The 27222-nt window shown below is 40.3% G+C and overlaps 2 protein-coding genes across 3 annotated transcripts in view; one reads left to right on the forward strand and one right to left on the reverse strand.

The window, feature by feature from the left end:
- Positions 1 to 4699: 4699 nt before the first annotated feature.
- LOC149118929 (coagulation factor XIII A chain-like) lies at positions 4700 to 8381 on the reverse strand. The gene is made up of 4 exons (XM_089294094.1): positions 8347 to 8381; positions 7312 to 7397; positions 6650 to 6832; positions 4700 to 6012 (listed from the first exon to the last, which is right to left on the reverse strand). The coding sequence occupies exons 1-4, from the start codon at positions 8379 to 8381 to the stop codon at positions 5759 to 5761; spliced, it is 558 nt and encodes a 185-aa protein (XP_089150220.1). The 3' UTR covers positions 4700 to 5758.
- A 5454-nt stretch (positions 8382 to 13835) lies between these two features.
- Positions 13836 to 27222, forward strand: part of LOC110065530 (coagulation factor XIII A chain-like) — a 17517-nt gene continuing 4130 nt past the window's right edge. The window contains exons 1-17 of one of the 2 annotated variants that reach the window (XM_089274443.1): positions 13836 to 14010; positions 15416 to 15463; positions 15924 to 15971; positions 16436 to 16483; positions 16613 to 16660; positions 16791 to 16838; positions 16969 to 17016; positions 17453 to 17583; positions 18548 to 18736; positions 20140 to 20400; positions 21532 to 21650; positions 22583 to 22690; positions 23351 to 23528; positions 23674 to 23809; positions 24139 to 24242; positions 24784 to 25026; positions 25590 to 25874. In XM_089274443.1, coding sequence (XP_089130569.1) covers positions 13976 to 14010; positions 15416 to 15463; positions 15924 to 15971; positions 16436 to 16483; positions 16613 to 16660; positions 16791 to 16838; positions 16969 to 17016; positions 17453 to 17583; positions 18548 to 18736; positions 20140 to 20400; positions 21532 to 21650; positions 22583 to 22690; positions 23351 to 23528; positions 23674 to 23809; positions 24139 to 24242; positions 24784 to 25026; positions 25590 to 25874 — 2077 coding nt within the window. In that variant the 5' untranslated portion in view covers positions 13836 to 13975. The remainder of the gene's footprint in view (positions 14011 to 15415; positions 15464 to 15923; positions 15972 to 16435; positions 16484 to 16612; positions 16661 to 16790; positions 16839 to 16968; positions 17017 to 17452; positions 17584 to 18547; positions 18737 to 20139; positions 20401 to 21531; positions 21651 to 22582; positions 22691 to 23350; positions 23529 to 23673; positions 23810 to 24138; positions 24243 to 24783; positions 25027 to 25589; positions 25875 to 27222) is intronic. The other variant, XM_089274444.1, reaches the window with a different exon arrangement.

Genomic DNA, 27222 nt, shown 5'->3' on the forward strand with positions numbered 1-27222 from the left:
TGTATTGATGTTATGCTTATCAAAACACCCTGGAACGAAGACAGAATAGAGAAAAGAAACAATCAAGAATGCGTTTCGCTGACGAAAATATACATTTCAGGAGCAACGAATTGTTCACGCTATGCCCAGCACGACTCGACGAGCTTTTGTTTTTGAACAAGTTCTGTTTTTGATATTTTAATTGTCTGTTGCCAAGGACCATAGCAGCAGGCAGATATTGATGGTCGAAGCGACTGACTTCCATGTTGTCCAAGGCCTCGTGATTTATTCGTTAAAGTGTGAGTTATCATGATCTAAATTTTTTTTTTTTCTGATATACCTTGCGGAATTCACTTTGTGTTGAAACGGATTGGTTCAGTGGAGTAGTCTAGCCAAAATTTCAGTAGTCTTAGAAGTAAACCCGAGACATCGTGTCTACAAAATCACAACATCTGGATTGTCATTAATTGCTGACCAACACTGCTGGAAACATCGTTACAATTAAGATAACGAGTTGTTAAACCACAGACCGCCCAGACGTTGTACACGATTAATACGTGACATTATGCTGTTGGCGATTACGTTACAATTTTAGCCGTTTATAAGACAGTGTATGAGAATGCTTCGAAAATTACTCTAAATGCTACGTGTAGAAAATAATTTGAATAAAATGGCTTACCTTATGTTTGCATTGCGTTGTTTTAATGTCTCTGGGTTCCTGGGGGTGGTTTAGAGCCATTTAGGCGAGTTTTACTTTCTGGCGGTTTGCTTCCCCTAAAGAGAAACGAAAGGCGGGCGACCCACTGGCCCGACGGCCCGCACTCAAAGCTCTGTAAATTATCTTGATTATCTTGGTAAGCTCTGTAAATTATCTTGGTCACAGGATTTGAATTTCTAGCTTAGCGACCTCGCCATCGTGACAAAGTCGCCTCCAACCGTCGAGAGGCAAGGGGCATTGGTCAGTTACTCGTTGCCATCTCTCGCTGCAGTTGACAGTGCTTTTAGGCGCTAAATTCAGCTGAACATTGTTTGCTCCTTGTATTTTTGCAGTTAACAGTGCTTTTAGGCGCTAATTTCAGTTATACACCGCGAGAGGCAAGGGGCATTTTTTGATCATGCAAACTGCACCGTGCCGCGGTGTATAACTGAAATTAGCGCCTAAAAGCACTGTTAACTGCAAAAATACAAGGAGCAAACAATGTTCAGCTGAATTTAGCGCCTAAAAGCACTGTCAACTGCAACGAGTAACTGACCAATGCCCCTTGCCTCTCGACGGTTGGAGGCGACTTTGTCACGATGGCGAGGTCGCTAAGCTAGAAATTCAAATCCTGTGGCCAAGATAATCGGTTACGGATCGAAATGGAGCCGAAATGGAAAGCAAGAGCTGGAAAACCAGCGATTCTCGGGCGGTTAAGATAAACGTTGAAACCTTGGGAGCGAGCGAATGGGAAGAAGAGTTATCGACGGCTACCATGAGGCAATTCTGACGAGATTAGACCATTTTTGTGGAATTTACAGAGCTTTGAGTGCGGGCCGTCGGGCCAGTGGGTCGCCCGCCTTTCGTTTCTCTTTAGGGGAAGCAAACCGCCAGAAAGTAAAACTCGCCTAAATGGCTCTAAACCACCCCCAGGAACCCAGAGACATTAAAACAACGCAATGCAAACATAAGGTAAGCCATTTTATTCAAATTATTTTCTACACGTAGCATTTAGAGTAATTTTCGAAGCATTCTCATACACTGTCTTATAAACGGCTAAAATTGTAACGTAATCGCCAACAGCATAATGTCACGTATTAATCGTGTACAACGTCTGGGCCGCCTGTGGTGCTCTATTTAAAAGTCAATAAGCTCTTTATCCTCGGTAAAATTCTTTTTTTTTTTCTCTTGTAGAAAAAAGTGCGACTTTTGACATTTTACCCCCTGAATTGCTGGGCAAGTTGCCGATACCAGATGGCAGTATTAAAGTGTTTCTGACAGGTTCAGTGGCTGAAACTGATCAGCGTTTTGCCATTCAAGACGTAGTCGAGTTTACGAAGCCAGAACTGGAAGTCACGGTGAGATGGCTGTACATGGCTACTTCCCTTGTTTTTGAACCTACTGCGATGACTAGTACTCAATCTGGTTTCTTAGAATTGATTGCCGTGACACCAGCTGTCCCAAAGTAATTCTCTGTCCAGATTTTGAGGTCCACCCTGTAAAGAGCTCTGTTACTTTGAATATTTTTCGAAGTAACAAAGGAAACTGCTATTTCGCCTATTTCAGACCAAAATACGTTAAATATTTGCCGCTACCGGTTTCAGATGTGGTCTTGAAAATCTGTTTTCGTATGCAGACCTGGCTGATCGTGTATCAAAAGAAGTAAATCAAGCTTTATTATATATGGTAATTTTTGGCTTCTTGTTTTTCCCTGTTGTCGTTGGAAGAAAAAATGAACCGATGGAAAGGAATAAATAGATCTACTCGAATATGCAGTGATTTTTCTAAAAGATCGTACCCAATCTCAGGCCAAACTGACAAAACCTTTGAGCCAACTTCAGCACATCAAAGCATTTCAAAATTTCATTGCCTAGCTCAAAAGCAATGCATACGAACAAAGGCCATCGTTGTTCCCGGCCTGCACGTGTGTATCGGAAGTTTTACACAGACTAATTATCCGGCGAACGCAAATCTCTCAAAAAGAATGTGATTTTTATATTCCTCATTGACCGCTTTCATTTTTTTTACAGGTTTCTTCACGTTTCGTCAACTCAAACGAAAAAGTAACAGTGACAGTATCCATAACAAACGTGTTGTCGATAGATCTGACGAACGGGAAATTTCACGTGGAGTTTAACCACATGGAGCCAAAAACAATGGTTGTTGATTGCAAGTAAGCCGTTTGCTTCTCCGCTTGTCACACTGTTATTTCAAATCCAGTAGAATCGATCACGTTTGCCATAAATATTTCTTCTGTCTTTTAGGAAACTTTGTGTTTTTTTCATATCAAAACCAAACTGAGTTTCATCGCAACTAGCCAATCAGAACGCATCTATAAACGCCGTATAAGGATTAATAACAATCGTTGTTAGACATCATGAGGAATCAAATAAATTCACTTCTAGCGTAAAATCTAGTCAGTTACCCTTTATTTAAGGTGGAGAAGCAATATTATCATGCTACAGAATCGTAACATACATACATACATACATACATACATACATACATACATACATACATACATACATACATACATACATACATACATACATACATACATACATACATACATACATACATAAACTTTATTTAAGCTCGAATTTCAGAGTAGCTTGACCAGCTAATATTTCCGAGCAACAAAATATTTGATAACGAAAAATTAAAATAGAAATTGCTATTTACATAAGATGAGCGCCAAGAGCTATGCGCCAGTTGAGCTGAAAGTTGGCTTTACAATCCGCTAGCTTGCCTTAATAACTCTCTGGTTCTCATCGTGGGATATTTCCATGCAAATCCTGCAATTTTTACCATGCTTGCCACCCACAATGCGAACTAAGGTTTCGCTAATTCACGTAATACAATATGCACAAGCACTCTCTGACTAGAGAGAGGGGGGGGGGGGTACTCCCTTATATGGGCTCTATAGGTATGTGCGGCTACAAAGGGTATGGTTTATCAGCCGTTTTTGGTCATAAATAGGGTATCGCATTTTTGGTCAGGTCATAAACGGTGTAGGAAAAAACGAAGAGTTTTGGTCGTGAATCGGGTAAGGGTTTTGGGAAGCGGGCTACACACGCCCACCTAATTTTTCTGAGAGTACCCTTCCGATCTTCGATCCAGTGTTGGTGATATTTTGCAGCTGCTGGGTAATTATCAGAAATCCCTGCAGCAATTTCCTGTTATCTCCCCCTGGCCAGCTATCTTGGGTCTGAACATTAGGGAACCTGATTTATCTGGGATTTTCCTGGCGTCCAGGAAGCGGTGGGGTGGGGAGGGGAGTGCAACATGTATGATGTTTTTCTTTTCTTGATTTTTTTTCTTGATATTTTCTATATATTTTCTTAATATTTTCTTTTTCTGTTTTTATTTCCTGGATATCTTAGGGACACAATACTTCCTAACCAGAAAGAAGAGATAACTGCCGCCTTCCTTGCGGTATCTTTACCGCAACGAAGGTCGGGATTTTGTAACCTCTCCGTTAACTTCAACTCAAGTGAAGTCACTGGACTCGTTGGAGAGGCTTTCGTGTATGTCTACTCCTAGTTTGCACTCGTTCCATAACTTGCTACAAATGATGGCTCCACAGCCGAATATTATAAACAGTATAAACGTTTCTCTTTTTAACTTGTATTAGTAGTGTTACAGTAAGTACCAGTTATCCGGTCTTGCTTTTATAAACTACTTGTTTTTGTAGTAAACCACTCATCAGCGTAGCTTCACAGGTTGAGGTCCTCCAGCAATAGCTTTCGTATTTGTTCTTCACCTTGACATATAATGTTTACCGCAGTTACGATTTCTTCGTCGTTGGTAATATTTGTGCAATTAACTGAGGGTCTGGATGGGGTTTAACTGACATCTGGTAATAAGCATTTCTAAGTTACTTAAACAAGCCCTCGCGCAAAACCTTTCATTTGAAAATGAGTTTGATTTACTTGAAAATGAACATATGAATTGGTTTGGCACAAAGACTCATTTTGACACGGGGGCGAAGCCAACTCGCAAATGGCCTGATAGGGTTTTTTTTTTAGCAGATAGCCATGATATGAGACTTGTACAATTTTCTAATAGCTGAGTAATGGGTAGCAGAAATTGCCGGCGAAAATTTTACTGAAATCCTAGATTAAGCTAGATTCCAGCACCTTCATCCAGAGCCCCTTACTGGATTTGCGTTGTATAGTCCTTTTATGACCTCGTAGTTCACAGTCGTAATGGATGTACGTGTTTGATTTAAATAAAGTCCCTGGACCCCATATTTTTGCTAGTCGAGAGTTATTACTAGTGAATTGAGGTTCAGAAAACATATCAAGGTTTTTTTTACGACATTTTATTTGGTATTCCACCCTTCACTAATTATGGCAATTACCACATGGGTTGGAAAATGTGTATTCTGCAGCTTGGTTTTAATAACTACTTTTAAAAATTTGATCGAAACTATTAATAAGAATGAAATGAGCGTGTTGAATCACTTGAGTTTCGTTCAATCTTTGTCTTATTCGAGTGAAAGGAGGTCTACAATTTCTGAAATTTTAACTCATTCACACAAGCAGAAAGGATCATCATCATTTTGAAATTCACATAAGCATTATGGCCTTGATTGGGAGATCGCCCCACGTTGGAAGTACATCTATACAAATCTCCCTTAAACCCTCGATTGTCAGCTAACAGCTCCCCAGTTCTTCTAAACTGATAGCTAAACCTACAGTAAATTTATTTAAAATGTCCTCAAAGTATAACGTCCTGTGATTCAGACTTTTGATCTTTATGTTAGCAAGATGCTAGTTCCTTTGCTAGGAATGGATATACATGTAAACAACTACAAACGGAGTATTCTTTGACTGTTTACAATTTGCGATCTTCGTAATGATGGAAAAAGGCACATGGCTGATTGACAAAAAAGAGGGCAATTTATTCAGAGTGAAGCATTCAATGAAGGGAATGTAGGCAATTGTCTTTTCCGAACAATTAATCGAAAACATTCCAAGATTCCACGCGACTCTGAACAATAAACCTCAACGCGTCGGACGCCAAACCTTTACAGAAATTATCCTCAAAGACAACTACTAATTAAGTTCCCAGCTTGCCTCAGTTATCTTCCATGAAACAAATCTGTTGACCGTTTTTCAGTTGATACAGGGATGTCTCTCCAAAGGAATCCTGAGACTTTGTCTCCACCCTCACATTGTAATAGCCAACCGTAGCTTGAACGGAGGACATGACTGACAGACGAACCGTGTTTCCGTTGGCTTCTTTAATCTGCATTCCCCATTTCCAACGAAGGAGAGCATTACAGAATTCGACTCGCACAATAGCCACTTTCTTTTGGTCAAAATTTTTATCTGAAGAACATAAAACACCCACCATTCAGGGCTTCTGTTGGATGTTCACATAACACTGATAGAAATACTTGGTCAAAATAAAGGTATCAATCAATCAATCAATCAATCAATCAATCAAACAACTATATCTAGAGTGATACATGACAATATAAACTGATAAACTAATGGCCTTCTGTGCTAAAATTTACGAGTATCTATACATGTATACTACTGCTACTACTGCCACTTATCTCCACCATTCATCGACTATGATACGTTTAATTGACTCGTAAGGCTACTGCTACTGTTACTATTACTGTTGCAAAAAAATGCTTGCCGCTATCGGTGCTAGTCGTACTTCCACTGACTGAAAGCTGCTACTGTTACTAACTTCAACTACCACTGCTGCTGCTGCTGTTACTCCCAGTCCTTCTGCCACTGACTAAAATTTACAGCTACGACTACTGCGTCTGCTACAGCTATTGTTCCTGCTGCTGCTGCTTCTAATTAAGTAGTGAAAAATGCTGATGCCGCTATTATTACCACTGGCTATTGACTGCTGACTACATTACTACCACTACCACTACTGCTATTGCTGTTTCTAACTCAATTACCAACAGTCCTGAAGACAGTCAACAAAAACTGAATTGAGCCTTACCAGTTATAAATAGAAGAGCAATAACATCCCTCTCGGGCTTGTATTCTCTGTTGAACTTCACAGTGACGTCAAACACCTGCCCTCTTCTTAGTAGCAATTGTTCAATCTCGTACTCATCCGTTTTGTGAGCTTTCCTGTTTTCTTGTATGTGGAAATTGATTAGAGTGGCCTCCAACTCAGCTTCTGGAAGATAATAGTCAGCATTTCAGAAAAATTTTTCAGTATTCCATCAGAAGGCCGCATGTTCGTTTGCAGCATTTAGCCCCTTGACCGAGTTAAACAGTTGATTGGAAGGACCTTCATGTAAAGCTCTGAAACAATCCTGGTTCCTAGGGCCTGGTATGTGCAGGAGAACTAAGGATCGAACCTATATTGGAGACTTACTGACTGTACTGCCGCTCTGGTCCCATTGATATGGGAAGAACTGCATTATAAAATCAGTACAGCTAAAATAATCGTCATTTTGTTGTCAATCCGACACAAATGAACTCAAACAGACCAAACCTTTTTTCTTCTAAAAGACCAGATCACAGGGGGTTTATTTTTTTCATCCACAGCCTGCATGGGGTCCTGGATTAACAGCGTTAACTAATCAATGCACAGATGTACCTGTGTCATTGCGTCTAGTATTGTAGTAAGTATCTATTTTGTTTCATTATAACCTTTCTCCTTCATATTTCTGTTCCTCAAGGTGTTGTTTTCCACACAGGCGAGAACAGAACTTTCTCGGCTATTGCTTGGATCAGCCCTGAGTACGTGAAAAGTTACAGAAATAAAGTTATAACTACGGTTTTCGTACAAATGGTTGGGGTTGTTGAATTTTACCAAGTACAATTAATCACAATGATTTTATCGTAGTAGTATTCATTGTACCACGTGTGCTGTACTGAAACTCAACGTAAACAATAATTCTTACTAAGAATATGGATGCTACGCAAACAGCTATTCGAATGACGCGGCCAACGAATTGAACTCGGAACTCTGAGGTAGAAAAAGAATCGATGGGCTAGAACTCAGGCACGTCATTAAGCCACGCTGCCTCTCAAATGTTTTGGCCTAACCTTTGTTACTTGTTGATCGTGATTCCGAACTCGTCGCCGGTTTCGATCTTTGGTATGTGAGGGTTCTTACGCCTTCGCAGTTTTTCAAGTTAGGCTTAGCCTTGGTGGACTCGCCCGCCTCTAGTACGCCGAGTATTCGCTTGCCGAAATCTCACGCTCCCAGACCTCGTGGTCTAAGCGTTACATAGTTCGCCCTGCAATGCATCCAAGCCATACAGCACTCAGAACGAAACTCTCTAGTGTCGCCAGAAAACAGAACTAAGGAATTACAAGCTGGCTACTTACTCCCGTTGGTAGACATCTGCGGGTCTCACTGATTGCTTCCGACTACGTGTTAAAAAAAAAAAAAAGAGCAATGCAAGAACAGAAAGGTCACCAAAACAGCAAAATGCATTCGCTTTATCAATTACAAGCTACGATAGTTTGAAGCTGTGGATTTTGTGATTATCTGTTAGTTTTTAAAAGGCGCGCTCCATCCAACTCGTTTGCCAGACTACATTTATGCAATTTCACCACCATGTTATGAGTTAGCTTAGCTTCGATACTGCGATGTATTTCAGTTTCACTGCTTATCCTGTTCACATGAAATCATCGCTTCCTATGTTATCAAACATGTCTGGGTTTTTACTGACTTACCGCCAAAGTCTGAGAAAGTTCGCTTTGCGCTTCATAATTCGTCTTGACTAATCTTCTGCACTGCTCAGCAGACCTTTTTGATCGCCAAGCTCACTGAACAAGAAGTAGAAGATACATTACTTTTAAAAATAAACAAGCCTCATCGGTGTAATCTTACATGAAACGGTTTTTTGACAGTTTCACATCTGCTCTACACGGTCAGCTCCGGCACCTGTATTTAGAGATGCTTTCGGTGGGTAGGAAAGTCTTTTAGCCACAGTTACCTCTGTGCATATAGAAAACGTTATGTTTTCGACATGTCTCTTCCATAAATCAATTCATTAAATTCAGCAACCAGCGATTCCGCAGCTTGAAATGTTCTTAAGTACAATAAAAGGACACTAAATCTTCTGATATGACGCCAAACACAATGGCATTGTTCTAGCGGCTTAATATGTTTACGAAAGTATATTTTTAATAACTTTATCAAGGTACGGGCACGATATCTAGGTACGGAGCTGAATTACATATCTTTAACTTGCCTTTTGTACGTATGCAAATAGGTAACGAGTCATGTCAAATGAAGTGCTTTAGATTTCAGTGATATCTGACTATTAGAAGTACATTTTTATTCCCTAAATATTACTTTCACTGATTACAGTTAGATCAGCTGAAGCGTTACCATCAGTAATAATGAAGCAACCAATCAGAACAGAGCTGAGCGAGTGAGGTTTATACAATACAGTAAGCTTTACTTTCCCATGGAAAAATCTAGGTACCAGTTGATTTGTTTGTAATTTCTCAGTTAGAGCTACGACCCTAGTCAAAAGCGGCTCATAAGCTTGGAGCCGAATAGACACGATTTAACTTGGCCCATTCTGTCCCGTGTAAACGTTTCCATTAGCCCCTAGCTTCTCTTGTTCAATTTTGGACCCGTCGTGGATGGGCAACAAACACTCCGGGGATGTTGGGGGAGCACGAGACAGAAGCTTGTAAATCACGAGGAGTGCTCTATAGGTCTTACTTAAAAAAATAAATAAAATGAAAATTCCAAGTGGAAGTAACCGCTGGTTATCAGAGAGAGCGGGCGACAATTTTATAATTGTAAAATGCTGGAGTTAAGTTGGATCTAACGCGCGCTATTATTGGTGGATTTATGGTGAAGTGGCAATGGCTAAATCTTAAGGGTGCGTTCCTTTGAGATGATCTGGATCAGCGATACGAGTGATCTTGGATCACTGATCCTGATCCAGATCACCCCAAAGGAACGCACCCTTAATATGGAGTTCAAGTAACCACGACGGCGACGCCGAGGACAACGTCGATTAAAAAATGACTTTATATTTTCCCTACGAATCTCGCGATACTCTAAAGTCATTTACTTTGTTTATCACTGACAAAAATTTCACCAAACTGAATCTGGGACACGGTGATAAACTTGAAATAAAAATTTAAAAAATTAACCGTTGTGGTTCTCGTTCTCCAGACAACGCAGAATTTGGTCATTTCCCGTTGTTGTTTTGCCGAGGACGGCAAAGAAATGTACCAAGAATCATAACGCACGTGCACAGCCATTATTCTCCTAATTAAATCTTTTGTTTAGCGACGTTCCCGTTGCCGTTGCCGTCGTGGTTTTCTTAGGCCCGGTTCATACGTCGCATTTCTGCCGTGTCGAATTCAATTCAACGAATTAAATTCGACAGAAATTCGACGTCTGAATCGGCTGCCGCATTTCTGCCGCACGTTCGACTGGTCTTGTCGCATTATCCGACAGAAATGCGACACCGATTCAGACGTCGAATTTCTGCCGTGTCGAATCTAATGCATACATTATCTTAATGTATTGAGCATGCGTAAATGTGTTCCTGCCAAAGAAAAAGAAGAAACTTGGCCATTCTCGACCCAATGCAACCTGAACATATTGCAACACATACTGTTGCGTTGTCAGCCTTCTCCTTCTCGTTCCATTGGCGGACAATTTTTAGCAAAATTAAAGTCCTTCGTCGCTCAGTACTTTCGCCCACCATATTGAATACTCTACGTTTAAAACATTTTCCGCTGGCCGACATACCCGACGGTATAAATTCTGAATTAAGTGCGACACAAGTGCGACGTATGAATCCACAGTCGCATTTCTGCCGCACTTAATTGAATTGAATTCGACACGGCAGAAATGCGACGTATGAACCGGGCCTTAAACTCTCTAATGTCGCCTCGGTGAGTAACAATTGCACGATTGTTGCCCGCTCTCCCATTAACCAGAGGTTATTCTTTTGAGACCCGGTTCATACGTCGCATTTCTGCCGTGTCGAATTCAATTCAACGAATTAGATTCGACAGAAATTCGACGTCTGAATCGGCTGCCGCATTTCTGCCGCACGTTCGACTGGTCTTGTCGCATTATCCGACAGAAATGCGACACCGATTCAGACGTCGAATTTCTGCCGTGTCGAATCTTATGCATACATTATGTTAATGTATTGAGCATGCGTAAATGTTTTCCCGCCAAAGAAAAAGAAGAAACTTGGCCATTCTTGACAATGCAACCTGAACATATTGCAACACATACTGCTCCGTTGTCAGCCTTCTCCTTCTTGTTCTATTGGCAGACAATTTTTAGCAAAATTGAAGTCCTTCGTCGCTCAGTATTTTCGTTCGCCATATTGAATACTCTACGTTTAAAACATTTTCCGCTGGCCGACATACCACACAGTTTTAATTCTGAATTAAGTGCGACACAAGTGCGACGTATGAATCCACAGTCGCATTTCTGCCGCACTTAATTGACTTGAATTCGACACGGCAGAAATGCGACGTATGAACTGGGCCTGACTTTACATTAAACTCCAAAAGCTTTTGTAAACTAAAACTAAAACTAAAACATTAACGATTATCGTGATCATATAATAATGTCATGATATAGCGATAAAGTTACACTGGTTTGATTTGAAAGTAGAATATTGCGTAGATCAAAGCAAGATGAAATAAATTTTGCCAATTGAATATTAATATAATGATTTGAAGAAGTCATAAGCTCGCCGATGGTTTGTAACGTGATAATTGTTTAAAAGTCGGAATGATATGTTCTATCTTTTATAAAATTTATTTCTTAGAATAGAGTATTTATTGCAATATATAAGAAAGTGAGATTCGTCTTCAATTTGATTGGATTCACAAATAGGGCAGAGTCTGTTAACCTTTGGAATTTGATCATATCTACCAGTCTCAATCCTTAGTTTGTGATTGCCTATCCTAAATTTCACCAGTTCCTTTCTTTCGCTTAGGCCCGGTTCATACGTCGCATTTCTGCCGTGTCGAATTCAATTCAATTACGTGCGGCAGAAATTCGACTGTGGATTCATACGTCGCACTTGTGTCGCACTTAATTCAGAATTTATACTGTCGGGTTTGTCGGCCAGCGGAAAATGCTTTAAACGTAGAGTATTCAATATGGCGGACGAAAATACTGAGCGACGAAGGACTTTAATTTTGCTAAAAATTGTCCGCCAACGTAATGAGAAGGAGAAGGCTGACAACGGAGCAGTATGTGTTGCAATATGTTCGGGTTGCTCTGGGTCGAGAGTGGCCAAGTTTCTTCTTTTTCTTTGGCGGGAAAACATTTACGCATGCTCAATACATCAACATAATGTATGCATTAGATTCGACACGGCAGAAATTCGACGTCTGAATCAGTGTCGCATTTCTGTCGGATAATGCGACAAGACCAGTCGAACGTGCGGCAGAAATGCGGCAGCCGATTTAGACGTCGAATTTCTGTCGAATCTAATTCGTTGAATTGAATTCGACACGGCAGAAATGCGACGTATGAACCGGACCTTAGTTTGCTTGTTAGGCCTAAATAAGAGGAGGGTGTATAATCGGTCTTAAAAGTGTTGAGAAATTCTGGTTTAGTAGAGTTTTGCATGGTATGTTGCCAATATAAAATATACTTTTGCTGCATTAGGCTAACACAATGTTTGATTTCAGCGTTAGTTAAGTACGTAAAACACTTACTGGTACCTTGGGATACAGTTAGTTTTGTTTTCCCTCGAATCGCGGTGAGCTCGATGTTTCCCTCGACTTCGTCTCGGAAAGCATCGGGATCCTCTTGAAAACAAAACTTTTTCCCTCGGTACCAGTAATAAAGTGAATATTTTTATACCCCCAACTCAAATTCGTTTTCCGATTAGAGGAGAACGAGTCACGTGTCGAGGGTCAAAACTCACTGACTCCCTAGGGAAACAACAAACTTGCTCCTTGAAACCGCGGCAAATTTCTGGTCCAGTCGGCGTTAAGCAAACGATTTCTTTCCATTTTTTTTTCTATTTTGAGTTGGGACCCTCAATGTTCCCCTCAGCTTCGCCTCTGGGAAAACTGAGGGTCTCGAGCAAACAAAACTCACTGTTTCCCTTGGGGCCAGTCATTTTAAAGTGCTTATTGTCGCCAGTGTATGGTAACCTGTCGGGTAACATAGACTCAATCATAAGCGCGCGTTAGATCGAAGTAAGCTTATTATTTTGGGTGCACCTATAGAGTGTGTTCACGTGACGTCATCAAATTCTCAAATCCAAAACTAAAGAGCCCCTAAATGTTTTATCCTCATCAGGCATAAGAAGCACTAAAATTGTATCTGTTTACAACTTTGTAGCTCAATAGCGTCCTTCGTTTGGAAACCAGCGCATTTTCAATTTCGGAGTTATGGCGGTGCATGACATGAGGCTAAGATCGCGTTTCTCGAAAAATATACACTTATCTCGTGATTTTTAGCCATTGTAGGAGTTAAACTATCAGGAAAAGTGCTTGTGTACATGTTTTTTGGTTCGGTTCAGATAATTAGTTGTTTAGACAGCCAAAGTAAGTCCCATATATGCTTACAAGGAGGTACTAGGCTCTATAATTTTGCAGGGAACATTTCGACGAATATCTCAACTTTGGGACAACGCACACACTTTAAACTTGATGAACTGTCTTCTTTATTTATCGTCTATAATATCACAATTTCTTGACTTTATCCACTGAATGGTTTTATCTTTAATTGCGTGACAATGAACACCCTCTGTACGGCTGGCGTGAAGTCATGCGTAAACACTCTTTTTTGTACATATAGCGAGAATTTTAGGCAATAAACCTTTAAAATAGAATTCTATATGTGCTATATTTTAAATTACAAATTACAACATAGAAAGTGCTTTGTACAGATTTTTGTTCACTCGTTGAAAAACTTTGGAAAACTCACTCGTTCGCTGCACTCACTCGTTCGTTTTCCAAAGTTTTGCAACTCGTGAATAAAAATCCGTACGTCCCACTTTCTATGAAGTAATCTATATACAACGCACACATATTATCGAGTTATCTGGCCAAATATTATTTGAGAAAAATTAATTTATGCCGATCAGTAGATGAAAGAATTTAACGTGCAGCACATGAACGCACAGTGGGCGGTTTCAAACTAACTGAAATGAGATGCAAAATGAAATTTGCGTTTAATAGGTAACAATGGAAACTTCTAGCAATGAGCCAATATCAAAAACTGCTTTTATTGTTGCCATAAACATGCTCGGACTGGCGTGACGACCGAAAGTCGAAAGCGTTTCAGTTGCTTTTTAACAAACTCCCAGTCTGTTTGACTGTTGTTTTTAGACTACAGTGAATGGCTGAGAGGCAAATTGGCTGTTTTAAGTTTCGGTAAGTTAGTTTTTCTTCACTGCTTTGATGAAGTTAGGGCCGCTGTCTTGCTTCATGGCGAAATTGGTTTTCGATGGTTAATATAAACAGATCAATACAGTCAGTATATCTAGACGTTTCGCTTATCTTAGTAATATAACATATGGGAGAGTTAATTTTGTTAACTGTTTCAAGTTCTGCGACAGTTATACCGGGATTTACAACACTCGGTTCATTCGCTTCGTGTCGACTCGGTCGTTGGACACCGTGTACACGAGCTTTGACTGATAGCGAGTTCGTAACTACTTTATTATGTCGTATAGTTTGCTACTGGATACAAAAACAACATGACTACGAAGATAACAGGTTTTGTTCAAGAGAATTTTAATTTAGTAGAAATGGACTGGCAAAAATAATGGCGAAAAGCGTATTCTGAAAACAAAAATCACTATAGAGCATTGTCTTCTTTGACAGATTGTTTACTAGCTCCTGTCTTAGCAACCAATATTTATTGTAATTCTACCAGTGTTCAACCCTTCCCTGCAGTGCTCGAGGTTAAGCATTTATAAACGTTGGCTAAGATTCTATGATCTCTTCTGAACAAAGTGTTTCATTTTTTTTTTCTAAGAAACATGTATTTTAACCAAAGAATCCATGACTGCTATGTCACGCTCCTAGTCACATTATTCTATGCGATTCTGTCACGCACAAATAAAGTTAGAAAATGATATTTAGAAATACGAAAAAGATATACTGTTCCAAGTGCAAACGTGCATGCATGATTGATTTATAATCTGATGGAATATTCCACTCGCTTCCTTTAATCAGCATATTCAGTGAATTGAAGGAGTCAACGTCAGGAGTAATTTTTAAAATATTGAAGGTTTCAATGACAGCCAGTATTCAAGTATTATACAGTGGGTTTTGCATTTCTGTGGGCAATGATCAATTGATATAAAATCTGTTGTAAACCGGTAAATGAAATTTAATGTTAGCTGCAAAACAAAAACGATTTTAACGTTAATGTTTTAGCTTAATGTGACCAAAATTTGGTGAAGGATTGTAATTTACATATACCGTTTGTTTTTAAACCTATAAAACTCGGGTTTAAAAACCGTTTCAATTGAGTTGTCGATTTTAATTATGCTATTATAGTAATAATCAAAGCTTTTTATTAAAATCTAAAAAAAAAAAAAGAGACAAACTTGTTCTTTCTTAAAAAAAAATATGAATAAATCCAAACACTGTACATATTGCGGTAACCTTTGAATATTTAAATTATGGAAGTCAATCGTTTTCTTTCTACTTGCTCGTGAGAAGGGAATCAGAGGAGAAATGGCTGTGGGGGGGTGTATCAAATCCCTTGTCTGTGCTGATCGCCTATAAAATGCATAACATTTTACCCAGCTACAATTCTATTACGCAGGAAAAGGCGAGGCCCTAGAGTTGAGCCTGAAGGAGAACACAACGTTAGGTACGTGATCATCTGTCAAGATCGAATATCTTCGTGTGTTATATATAATCGAATTTCAATGTCCAGCCAGCTCGAAGAAGCTGGCTAAAATGCCGCGCAAGCTCATTCTAGCTCTCAGCTAAAAAAATCTGGGGCTGGATTTTTAAGAGTCTGAACGTCTCGGGCTCGCAGAGAAAAATGCTTGTCTCGCCGTCTCGCAAATTCTCCCAGTTACCATTCGCCACCCTTTTATATTTTGGCTAAAACTTAAACACCACCAGAAGTAGGTAGAAGTAGATACTTGATGTGATTTGCACGGTAGTCAACGTTGAGACACCTGGTGTTTGTATTATGAAACTTACTGGACATCAAGATCGTTCCAGTGAAAGGAGATCGCGTTAATCCCAGTCGTGTTATCCAGTGTCTGCGTGCTCCAGTGTAAACTAGCTAATGGTAACTATTTTTTTATTCTTATTTCCAGCACAAACGAACAAAACGGACCACCGACAGACGAAGCACGGCCATTACCGTATGCTATCTTTTTGTTGAATTTTCTTCTTGGCTTGTAGATGTGTTATTATTCCAGCATTGTCATCCAGTGTCTGTGAGCTCCGGTGTAAACTAGCCAGTAGTTCCAGGGGGCGGGGGCCTCCCATATAAAAATGACAGGGTTGCTCGTCGTAACTTGATAGGGGTTAAATAGCGGTTTTGGTACCTCATGGGGTGTTTAGGCTCAAAACGTCCGCAGCAGGAGCTTTTGCAGTATCTTTTAAAGTTATTATATTGAGCTGGAAAAAATATGACAGGAGATAATGTGCTGTTTTAGAATTGGTACCTCTTAGGGGTGAAAACAATTTCAAGCCACGCCCACAAAGCAGGGCCTTGGTACCTCGTAGGGGTTCTTTTCAAAATTTTCGACGAGCAACCCCCGTCCTTTTTATATGGGATTCCCACCCATATAACTAATCATTCATTGGCTTTTCTTATTCTCAGCACAAACGAACAAAACGGACCACCGACAGACGAAGCACGGCCGTTAAGGTATGCCATCTTTTTGCGGAATTTGCTTCTTAGCTTGTAGATGTGTTATCATCCCAGTCGTGTTATCCAGTGTCTGTGTGCTCCAGGGCACTAGCTAATAGTAACCTCATTTTGTATTCTTATTTTCAGCACAAATGAACAAAACGGACCACCGATAGACGAAGCACGGCCGTTACCGTATGCCATCTTTTTGTCGAATTTGCTTCTTACTTTGTAGATATGTTTTTATCGTTGAAGTGTTATCCAGTGTCTGTAAGCTCCAGGGTAAACTAACTAATAGTATCTCATTCTTGATTGTTATTTTCAGCACAAACGATCAAAACGGGCCACCGACAGACGAAGCACAGCCGTTACCGTATGCTATCTTTTTGTTGAATTTGCTTCTTAGATTGTAGATGCGTTTTTATCGTAGTAGTGTTATCCAGAATCTGTGAGCTCCAGGGTAAACTAACTAATAGTATCTCATTCTTAATTGTTATTTTCAGCACAAACGAACAAAACGGGCCATCGACAGACGAAGCACAGCCGTTACCGTATGCTATCTTTTTGTTGAATTTGCTCCCTTGATTGTAGATGTGTTATAATTTCTCGTTCCTGCGTCAGAGGTAACTCGTGAATCTCTCCCTTCCCCGATTAAGTCAACGTAACAATAAGTCGACAAATGTACTAAACCAACACCTAAATAATGAAAGGAATGACGTGTCATTGGTTGGAAAGGATCAAAAGTCCTGCCCGTTCTGTTTTAGTGTCAAGTGCAAATGCATGACTAAATTGTAATCTCATACCCTTCTAACTCTGTTGATTGGACATCGGTTTTACAAGTTCGTACAGTAAACTTTCTACGTCTCTACCATCAGGCCACTACAGCATTAATCGAATGTTTGACATGCTGACAACGTTATTAAGAATTATGAGGTTAAATAACTGCACACAGGTAGTCTTGTAATACAATTATTTTGTTTCTTAAAGGGAGGATTCAAGCAGCAGTGGTAGGTCGAGACTCGGGGAGGGATTAGAAGGACGAGTCAATCGACTACCCGATAAAGAGTTTCGAGAAAGAAATAATGCCCTGAGGATTGACAATGAAGTAGACGAGGAAGGTACGGCTGGATCTTAAAAAGAAATTGATTTTTCACGAGAATACCAGATTGAATAGTGCATTTTATTCCCGTAGGTTAATGGAATTCACCGTCAATTCGTAGTTTGATTCAGGGCTTGCTGTGTCACTCATCATGTGACAGTTATTGCTTTTAGTGGGGCTGCTTAAGATCGTGAAAAACAAAAACAAAAAATAATAAAAAAACATACTCCAAAAAGGAAAAAGAGAACAAGCACAAGAACTAGAACAAAAACAAAAACAAAAACAAAAACAAAAACCAAAACCAAAAAAAAAAAAAGCAAAACAAAACAAAACAAAACAAAACAAAAAACAAAAAACAAAAAACAACGCTCGAGCGTGTTTATCCTTCGTGTTCAGTAGACCTCGACACTCCAGACGTTTTCACTTAACATTTCATTGGTTTGGTGATCGTATGTGCAGGTAGATCTCAAGCACTCTCTAAAATTTTCGATGGGGCCGCACAGCGTGTCTGTTGAAAGCCTTACCCTATTTCGGACCAAAATATATGTTTCTCGTTATGTAGTCAATTTCAGACAGGATCCAAAGATTACCGTCTCTATTTAAAGCCTCTAAAATTAATGCACTTCTCAAATGCGAGACATCAGCTTTTGTGCAATGGCTTCAAATTTCTAAATATAGTTTTCATCGGAACCGCATACCAAATTCCAGGTCATAGGGGAAAACAAGCCCTGTTTTCAAACCAACACGACTAAAATACCAGACCCGTTGGAGTCTTTATAACTATTATAGTTTATTATAGGCATGATGAGTACTTCCCCGAGGATTTATGTGCACTACACACTAAGTTTGTTTGTTGCGTATATCAAAGTTTTTCACATCACACAAAAAGTTGATCATGCACACGCACATACACATATCCATCCGCTACAAAGATCTTGCCGTCCGCACAATCTTAAAACAATGTCTTTTATATATTTTTTTAGCTGCATTCTCCCAGTTAAAACCTGTGACAGTTGAGCTTCACAAAAAGGAAAACAGGGAGGCCCATAAAACAGATGACTACGAGATACAAGAACTGATACTTAGAAGGGGACAGGCGTTTGACGTCACGGTGACGTTCAACAGAGACTACGATCAGGAGAATGACATCCTTGTGGTTCAGTTTGTAACAGGTTTCGTGTATTCTTTATTTGGTTTGCTTCCTTCCAGACGTGACTAACCGATGATCAATGACATCAATGAGTTATCGATCGGTAATCAATGAGTAATCAACTGATTAATAATGGTAATTCGGTCTGTAATCATACGAGTGATAAACGAAATCGGATGACCGCGAAGCAGGAGTCCGATTTGTTAATCACGAATCCTGTTACCAATTAATCATAACAATTACAATTTTAATAGTCATTTTTAAATATCATAATTAAAAATATGGAGAAAAGCTTGCAAAATGGCTGTTATTTACTTTCAAAACAGTCACCGGAGACTAAACTCGCCTCCAGAATTTTACAAAGTCAGTCTCTTGAATCGGTTACTACAGTGATTGTAATCAATGTTGTGATTGGTGGATTTAGTGGAAAGGACTTAAAATGATTGGGTCATGTAACTGTCCGATTACAATTGTCCGATTAACTGCCCGATTACAACTTTCCAGATTAACTAGGGCAAAATACAGCGGTTTATGCACCAATCACATTTGAGGAAATTGTAATTGTTATGATTAGTCATGGATTATTAGCGACGAGTAATCGATGAGTAATCGATAAGTAATCGATGACCAGAAGTGTTGTGATCTATCGATTTATTCGCCAATTGATCATCGGAAATAAAACAATCAACTGATTACCCATCGATTACCCAGAGGCGCGGTGGCCTCATGGTTAATGCGCTCGACTGCGGATTGAGAGGTCCGGGTTCGAGTCCTGACCGAGATCATTGTGTTGTGTTCTTGGGCAAGACACTTTACTGTCACAGTGCCTCTCTCCACCCAGGTGTATAAATGAGTACCGGCAAATTTAATGCTGCGGGTATCTCTGCGATGGACTAGCAACCCATTCAGGGGGGAGTAGAAATATTGATAGTCGCTTCGTGCTACAGAAACTGGGATAACTTCCGACCTGATGGGCCACTTGGCTCGTATGCAGAGTTTACTTTTACCTTACCCATTGAACAGTAATTGATTTATTTGATGTCATCGATTAGTTACGTAGGAGGCAGCGTGGCCGAGTGGTCAGCGTGTCGGATTAGTAATCTAGCGGTCCCGGGTTCGAGTCCCGCTCTGACCACTACCTGGATTTGTTTCTCGGTGGTCCCGAGTTCAAATCCTCGGCCACGCTTGTAAATAACCAACTGATTTTCCTCCGGCCAGTCTTGACGATGTTGTGTTCAATTTGAATTATTTGTTTCAATTGTCTGCTCGGCCCCACTAACACTTATGCTATAAACATTGCCGAGGGTAAATAAGGTTATATTTTTTAGTTATGTCTGGTTTTTTTTAAAATTACACTTCGATAGTTATGATAGATAACTGGTGACCGATAAGAAAAATCTCCATGTTTTATTGTACCTCTTTCAGGTAAACGACCTCAGGAAAGTAAAGGATCTATTGTTCGAGTTGCAGTTGGAGAAAGTCTTTCCCCAAAACACTGGGGAATGCAGGTCAAGGAAGCCAGTGGAAGCACTGTCCACCTATCAATCATGTCATCTGCAAAAGCCATCATTGGTCGATACGAGGTGTTCATTGAAACTAAACGCAAGGAGACTTCTGGAGAGGAATCTTTGTTTCGATATAAACATGAAGAGCAGATCTGTATCTTGTTCAATGCTTGGTGTTCAGGTAATCTTTTAACTTAGTGATGCCTATGTCGGAGAAATAAGTACATGTTTCGCAGATGAATCTCAAATGCAGTAATTGATTTAAATATGAAAGGGTCTCTTAAAATGATTTTCTAAGTAGCGGTTGTTGACGGTTGTCTCGTCACCAAGCGTCCCCTTCCTTGGTTTGAACGTTGTGCACGAGTTGTGGGCCTGTTGTTAACCACCAAGCCTCGCTCTTCATGTTTCCAGTCAATTCACCCCGGGGTGGCACTGCCATATATGGGCTATATAGGTATGTGCAGCTGTGTAGGGTATGGTTTTCAAGCAGTTTACTCTAGGATAGAGTATATAAGTCAGAGCGTTTGGCTCTAGAATAGGGTATAATTTTTCACAAAACTGACTAGTTGGTTGAAGATTTTATCTAGACTAAGGAAACCAGGAATTGCCACTCAAAAATTTTAAAAAAGTCAAATCAGCAAGTTTAAATCTACGCAAATCAGCCCAACAGTGTCGATAGATGGGGGGGATTTGGGGAGTTTACTCTATATAGTATAGGGTAGCAAAATTCAGCTGAACTAGCTCTGGTATAGGCTAGGGGTTCCAGGGTCCCAGCGGCACATCCCCACCCAGAAATTCCCAAAGTACCTCCCCCGGGCAATTCACTGACGAAATGCAACACAAGGGGACGAGGCGGCAGAAATAACAACCCGACTTGTTTTCACGGAGCTTACTGTTGCTCTTATTATGTGATATTTAAGAGTTTTTTTTAGTATAAAAGTTTGTTAATTTGCTTGATACTATAGCTTACTGCTATTTCACAGAGTTTGAAACCTTAAGACCGGCTACGGCTGATGTGGCTTCTATTTCGTAACATAGCAATTTGCCCTTTTAAATTTTGCTTGACAAGCAATTGCCTCGTCCTTTAACTCTGACAATTATAAATCTGAGTGTAATGAATTCATACCAATATAGAGAGGTAGTTATGTCGCTTGTTGAAAAATATGATTATATAAGAGAGAAGATTTTAATTATCTTCAGTCGGCTCTTTCCTGCTAATGTATATTTCTTTTAATGAAGCCCTGTGATCTGCTATTAAATTTATCAAAGTTAAATTAATAACAGTTTCTGTTAAAATTTGTCCCTTTGGCAGACGATGCAGTTTATATGGAAAACGACGAGCAGCGTAATGAATACGTCATGGAAGACTTTGGCTACATATGGAGAGGTATTTCTTATCGACCAGAGAAAAATCCATGGAATTTCGGACAGGTAAAGTTATTATATCATGTTCGTCAAACCAACTTGGTTACCCAGAATACGCTACATCTAAAATACCCACCCCAAACTTTGAACCCAAGATATTCTTCTCCCGCGGATATATAATGTTGCCACACGCGGTGGGTGAATGCTTTCGTGGGAGTTAACAAACAATGCGTGTAAAGCCGCTTGGACTGTCAATGTCAGCAAAATGCGTGTCACAGGATTGGCTATTTTTGGACCCTCGTGGATTTCTAAAACTGGAAGAGATCAAAAAATACAACTTTTCAGGAAGGGTAAGAATACAGGTGTTTGGAATGAGATGCAGTCTAAGTTCGTAAACACGCCAAAAATTAACGAGTCCAATATCCAGGCATAGTGACCGAACAAGCTTGCAATTGGTCATTTTAGATTTTTTCATATGGCATAAGGAACACCATTTTTCTAGCGAGAAACAGCGAGTTTGTTCATTTAAATTCTAGCTGAATGAATACGAATAAAGTTGTTGTTGTACTAACCCCGATCGAGTAAGATAGCGGCTCACCGTGTCCGTTCGGGTTGCCAATCACGACACAGGATTTGGTTCATCTTGCTCAGGGTGTCTTATATATCTTCTCTTGCTTTTCACTATTTAACCATATCACGGTCCGGAAACTGTCGATTTAGGGTTTATCGCGCTCTAGATCTTTGGCAAGTCTCTAAGCTTTGGCCAGGTGGCAAACTGAAGCAAACGTTTAGAGTTTATCATTAAATCTTTCCCTGGTTACGAGGTCCTTTCCTCGGTTTGGCTGTCCCAACTAAATTTAAAGCCGATACCCACCGTTATAATCGGTACGATCTGAGCAAAAACTGTGCTTTGACTTTTGTATTAGTAGCTTTAAGCGGAAACCTTTGTCTATTGTTTTTTTTGCCGGTATTCACTGATTTGGTTCGTTACTTTTCAGTTTGAGGATGTTGCTTTGAACTGTGCACTATGGCTGTTGGATAAATCTGAGCTCTCTAGTATTGCGCGGTCCAGTCCAATCCACGTTGTGCGAACTTTATCAGCAATGGTAAGTAACACTGGCATTTCTAGCGATTATCTACCCCTCTACCGATAGAATCGGGTAAGAAAAGTGGAAAGGCCTTAGGGGAGAAATTGGTCTGAGAGCCAACTATATGCAGAGGAACTTTTTCTGAGGTCACTCTTCGTATTTCTTAATTAGCAGTAAAGACATATTCCTCTTTCCTCCATCTAAGTGTCAACAGGACGCTTGAATCAACCCTTAGTGAGAAAATTTAGCTTACATTTGTCTGTTTTTTGAAGTACAAACAGGCGGCAGTGATCAAACGACACATTGACATACGCATCATCGGCTTCCCTGAGTGTGGGATATTGTACATTATTAGGTATTATTCAACTCAACATCCTCATAAATTGTGTTAAGAGTATATCGGTGGCACAAGTGGTCAGCATGCCGGGCTACCATGCCTGTTCAACGAAAACTGGCATGTCTCACTCACAGTTCCTGTTGTCCCAGTTTCATTACAGTCAGATAGAAAGTATCTACTTCAAATTTCAAGATTCTTGGTCAAAAAGAATTCAAAGCTTTAATTTTGGAGTCACGGTTGGCAAAAAAAAAAAAAAAAACCATCCATGGATGGTAGCAAATTCGGATTAACTTTCCGGTGTAAACGTGTTCTAAATCTACTGGGTGTCTTTTTTTACACAGGCAAACTCAAATGACAGAGATGGTGGCGTGTTGTTAGGGCGATGGTCTAATGACTTTCGTGGAGGCACAGCGCCGCTGGCCTGGACTGGAAGTACTGCTATTCTGGAAGAGTTCTGGGAGAAAAAGAAGACCGTGCGTTACGGACAGTGCTGGGTCTTCTCTGGGCTAGTGACTGCACGTAAGGATATATTCATGACAAGCTTCCTGACTGTAAAAATAGTATTAAAACATAAAAATTGTAATAAAACCCTTTCATTGAAGTAATACTGGATAAATGATTCATACCCAGTGATCAAGTATATAATTGGTGTATTGTGTTACAGTGTCACGGGCGTTAGGGATCCCAACCAGAAGCGTGACAAACTTTGATTCCGCTCACGACAAAGATGAAAGCATGACAATTGATTATCATTTCGACGAGGAAGGAGATTTCATAGGTCACATGAGTGACTCTGTATGGTATGTATAACTCATTTTCCCTTCGCTGCATCAGAAACCACCACAAGGTGTTTTTTGCTAGGACACATCGAAACGGCACACACAGTTTGTGGCATGTAACTTTCACAGTTAGGGGTTGATTCCTCAAGTAATGCAAAATTTGTATGTAACACATATTTAAAGTTTTTAAGGGTTTCAATTGTTGCAGGGTTGTTACTAGTATCCAGTAACTGCTAAATGGAACTCTTAGCGGTCACAAAACACGTAACTCCCTAAAATAGCACCACGAGCATGGAAGTACCTCGATTTCATAGAAAAAACTCATTGCTAGTACGTAAATAACCTTATAGGAACTATCACGTGTGGAACGAGTCATGGTTCAAGCGTCCTGATTTACCAGATGGTCATGACGGATGGCAGGTTTATGATGCCACACCTCAGGAAAAAAGCGAAAGTAAGACAGTTGATTTTGCAGCGGTCAGGGACGTATTTAGCCTATAGGCATGTAAGACCATGTCTACAGGTTTTATCATCCCACTCGTATTTTTAAAAAAAGACACTCTAAAGTTTAACATGTTTCAGCAGATGATAGCATTTTCTTCTCTCCAGAGTACTCCTATCATGACTGGTTTACAACTTTTCGTGTGCAAGCTGTGTTGTCTGCTATGTACATTTTCACACACGTGTAAGGGGACAGAGTCTCAGACATTTTTAAACACCTTGGGAACCCGGCAAAAGCATGTCGCTGTGTGCTCCCATGACAATTTTGCCATTATCGATCAGACCTCCCCAAAGTTTGCTCTTAAGATCAAAGAAGCGCTGCACATACTTTGGGAGAAACCAACACTTAATGAAAAAATAATATAAAACTTTCTTTTTGAGTTATGTATTACTATTGTAATTTCTTTAATTGTTATTGTTATTTCTTCACTGTTCTACATGACCCGTTTAGGAAACAGTTGGGTTAAAAATTTCTCTAACTGATTTTACGTCAGAGATCTTTCGCTGTGGTCCTGCATCAGTGAAAGCGGTAAAAAATGGAGAGGTATACCTACCTTACGACACAGGCTTTGTTTTTGCTGAAGTTAACGGGGATAATGTGTACTGGGAAGTCAAGAAAGACGGTTCAATGAAGACCACGAACGTGGACAAAAACGCTATTGGGAATTCTATTAGCACCAAGGCTCCAGGCTCCGAAGAAAGAGAGGATCTTACTGGCGAATATAAATATCCTGAAGGTAAATCTGCTTCTTTGCCCACGTTTCTCTTTTTGTACACGTCTGTGTCTGTCCCTTTGTCCGTCCGTCCGTCATTCAGTCAGTCATTTAGTCCATCAGTCAGTGGTCAGGTGGTCGGTCGGTCGGTCAGTCAGTCAGTCAGTCAGTCAGTTAGTCCGTCGTTCAGCCAGCGTGTCTGTCTGCCCGTCCGCCACCCAGTCAGTCTGTCAGTCTGCCAGTCTGTCATTCTGCCAATAAGTCAGTATATCAGTCTGTCAGTCTGTCAGTCTATCAGTTTCTCAGTCAGTCAGTCAGTCAGTCAGTCAGTCAGTCAGTCAGTCAGTCAGTCAGTCAGTCAGTCCGTCCGTCCGTCCGTCTGTCTGTCCACGGTCTGTCTCTCAGTCTCTCAGTTTGTCAGTCAGTCAGTTAGTCAGTCAGTCAATCTGTCAGTTAGTCAGTCAGGCAGAGAGGCGGGCGGGAAGGCCAGCAGGCCGGGAAACAGGTGGGCAGTGGATTTTTCTATGGCATTAATGAAACTTGCTCGACCGATAACACTTATTCCATCCTTTTTGTGTTTACTATAGGTTCAAATGAAGAGCGAAATGCTGTTAAATTGGCATTCCAGTACAGCAGTCGCATAGAGCACGAAATTTACAAACCTGAAGTTGAAGATGTTGAATTTCGTCTGGAGGTTGGAGACACTGTTTACGCCGGCAAGAGTTTTGATGCCGCGGTTGTTGTGGTAAACAAGTCAGAGAATACACAAAACATCAAAGTTAACTTTGCAGCTGTGTTGAGCTTTTACACTGGTGTGCCTGAACGGAGACTAAAAGGATACAAGCTCCAATTCCTGTTAAACTCAAACGCAGGTAAATTTTGCCAGCTAGTATGAGGGATCGCTGCAAGTAAGTACCGTAAAATTGCAGTTAAACATATTACGGTATCACTCAACCGACAGAAAAGATAAACTGCGAAACTCCTCTACGAACCCAACTTATTTATTTAACGGTACCTAGTGAAATCCTTAAGTTACAAAGGAGCGACTTCTAAACAATGCAATCTATCATCAAGCCAACTTAGGCATACTACTAAAACTTCAGTCACCACTGACACAAAATCACAGTAAATGTTGTCTACGAAGAAACCTCCTCCCGCCGACTTGACTTTAAATGAAGTTCCTCAATAGCTGAGTACAGTTATCTTGTTATAGCTTCTACAGTCGGTCTCTGGTCGCGAGTCTGCCTACAGCAACCGACGACGTTACACCGTACGCTAGCTAGCTGAGTCTTTATATATAATTAACTAATATTCTAGGACATTCTTGAAGCTTCTAACACAACTATTAATTTTATGTAGCACACTACATCGTAATTACATCATTTCATAGATTGTTCTAAACTGTTCCATAGCATGACAGTAGAAGGTTCTGGTACAAACATTGCGTGACTAAACATTCTGGAAATTACCGGAAAGTTAGTATTTGAAATTGCTCTCCATGCATAACACAAGTTCTGGGCCTACACAACATCATAAGAGGTTCTGGGTGGGCTATAAACGCGGAAAGGAGAGGGGGAGGGTGATTTTTTTGTTGGGGTAGGGGATGCGGTATACGTATATATAAATCAAAATGAGCTGATCAAACCAACATTCAGCAGTGTTAACGACGTTTTGTCTTCTTGAGAACAAGAAACTTGCTGCTAAAGTAAGAAAGTAAATGCGAGAAGCACTGAGGTCGTTGTATGGTGCTCCCTCATAATGGCAAACTCCGCAGGTACACAAACAAATCCCATTGACATTGGATAAAGTTAACACCTGAAGAGATGTTCTGTATGTCGGCCTTTGGTTGAATATATAAACCGTTTCTTGAATGGAAGGTAAAGGGGGGGGGGGGGGGGCATAAACGGAGTTTCATAGCAACTGATAAGCACTTGAAGATTGGCGTCAGGGGAAACAGCGAGTTTTGTTTTTCGCAATTTCCTCCATGTTCCGATCGGCTTGGCCTCGGTGAACATTCAGGGTCGGGGCGAAACGAAATTCACTGTTTCTGTACAACCAGTCGTTAAGCGTCAAGTGTTTTGCTATACGCCCCCTCCCCACCACCAAACTCACAAGACTTTGTTACTCATCGCATAATTTTTCCACGGCTGCCTAAAATTTGACGAAACCAAATATTTAAAACTGCCATACCTGAAGCTTTCGCCTTCTTTTTTACTGAGA

This window comes from Orbicella faveolata, unplaced genomic scaffold (assembly GCF_042242905.1).
Source record: "Orbicella faveolata isolate gen_17 unplaced genomic scaffold, um_ofav_v1 contig_1, whole genome shotgun sequence".
Taxonomy (NCBI): domain Eukaryota; kingdom Metazoa; phylum Cnidaria; class Anthozoa; order Scleractinia; family Merulinidae; genus Orbicella; species Orbicella faveolata.

Bases quoted from the DNA above. Each gene is read 5' to 3' on its own strand.
- LOC149118929 (XM_089294094.1), bottom strand. From the start codon at position 8,381: ATGAAGCGCAAAGCGAACTTTCTCAGACTTTGGCG. The intron at 7,398-8,346 runs GTAAGTCAGTAA...TCACGTACTCAG, and splicing joins AACTTTCTCAGACTTTGGCG to GGCTGATCCAAGCAATAGCC. The intron at 6,833-7,311 runs GTTATAATGAAA...ATTATCTTCCAG, and splicing joins CAGAAATATGAAGGAGAAAG to AAGCTGAGTTGGAGGCCACT.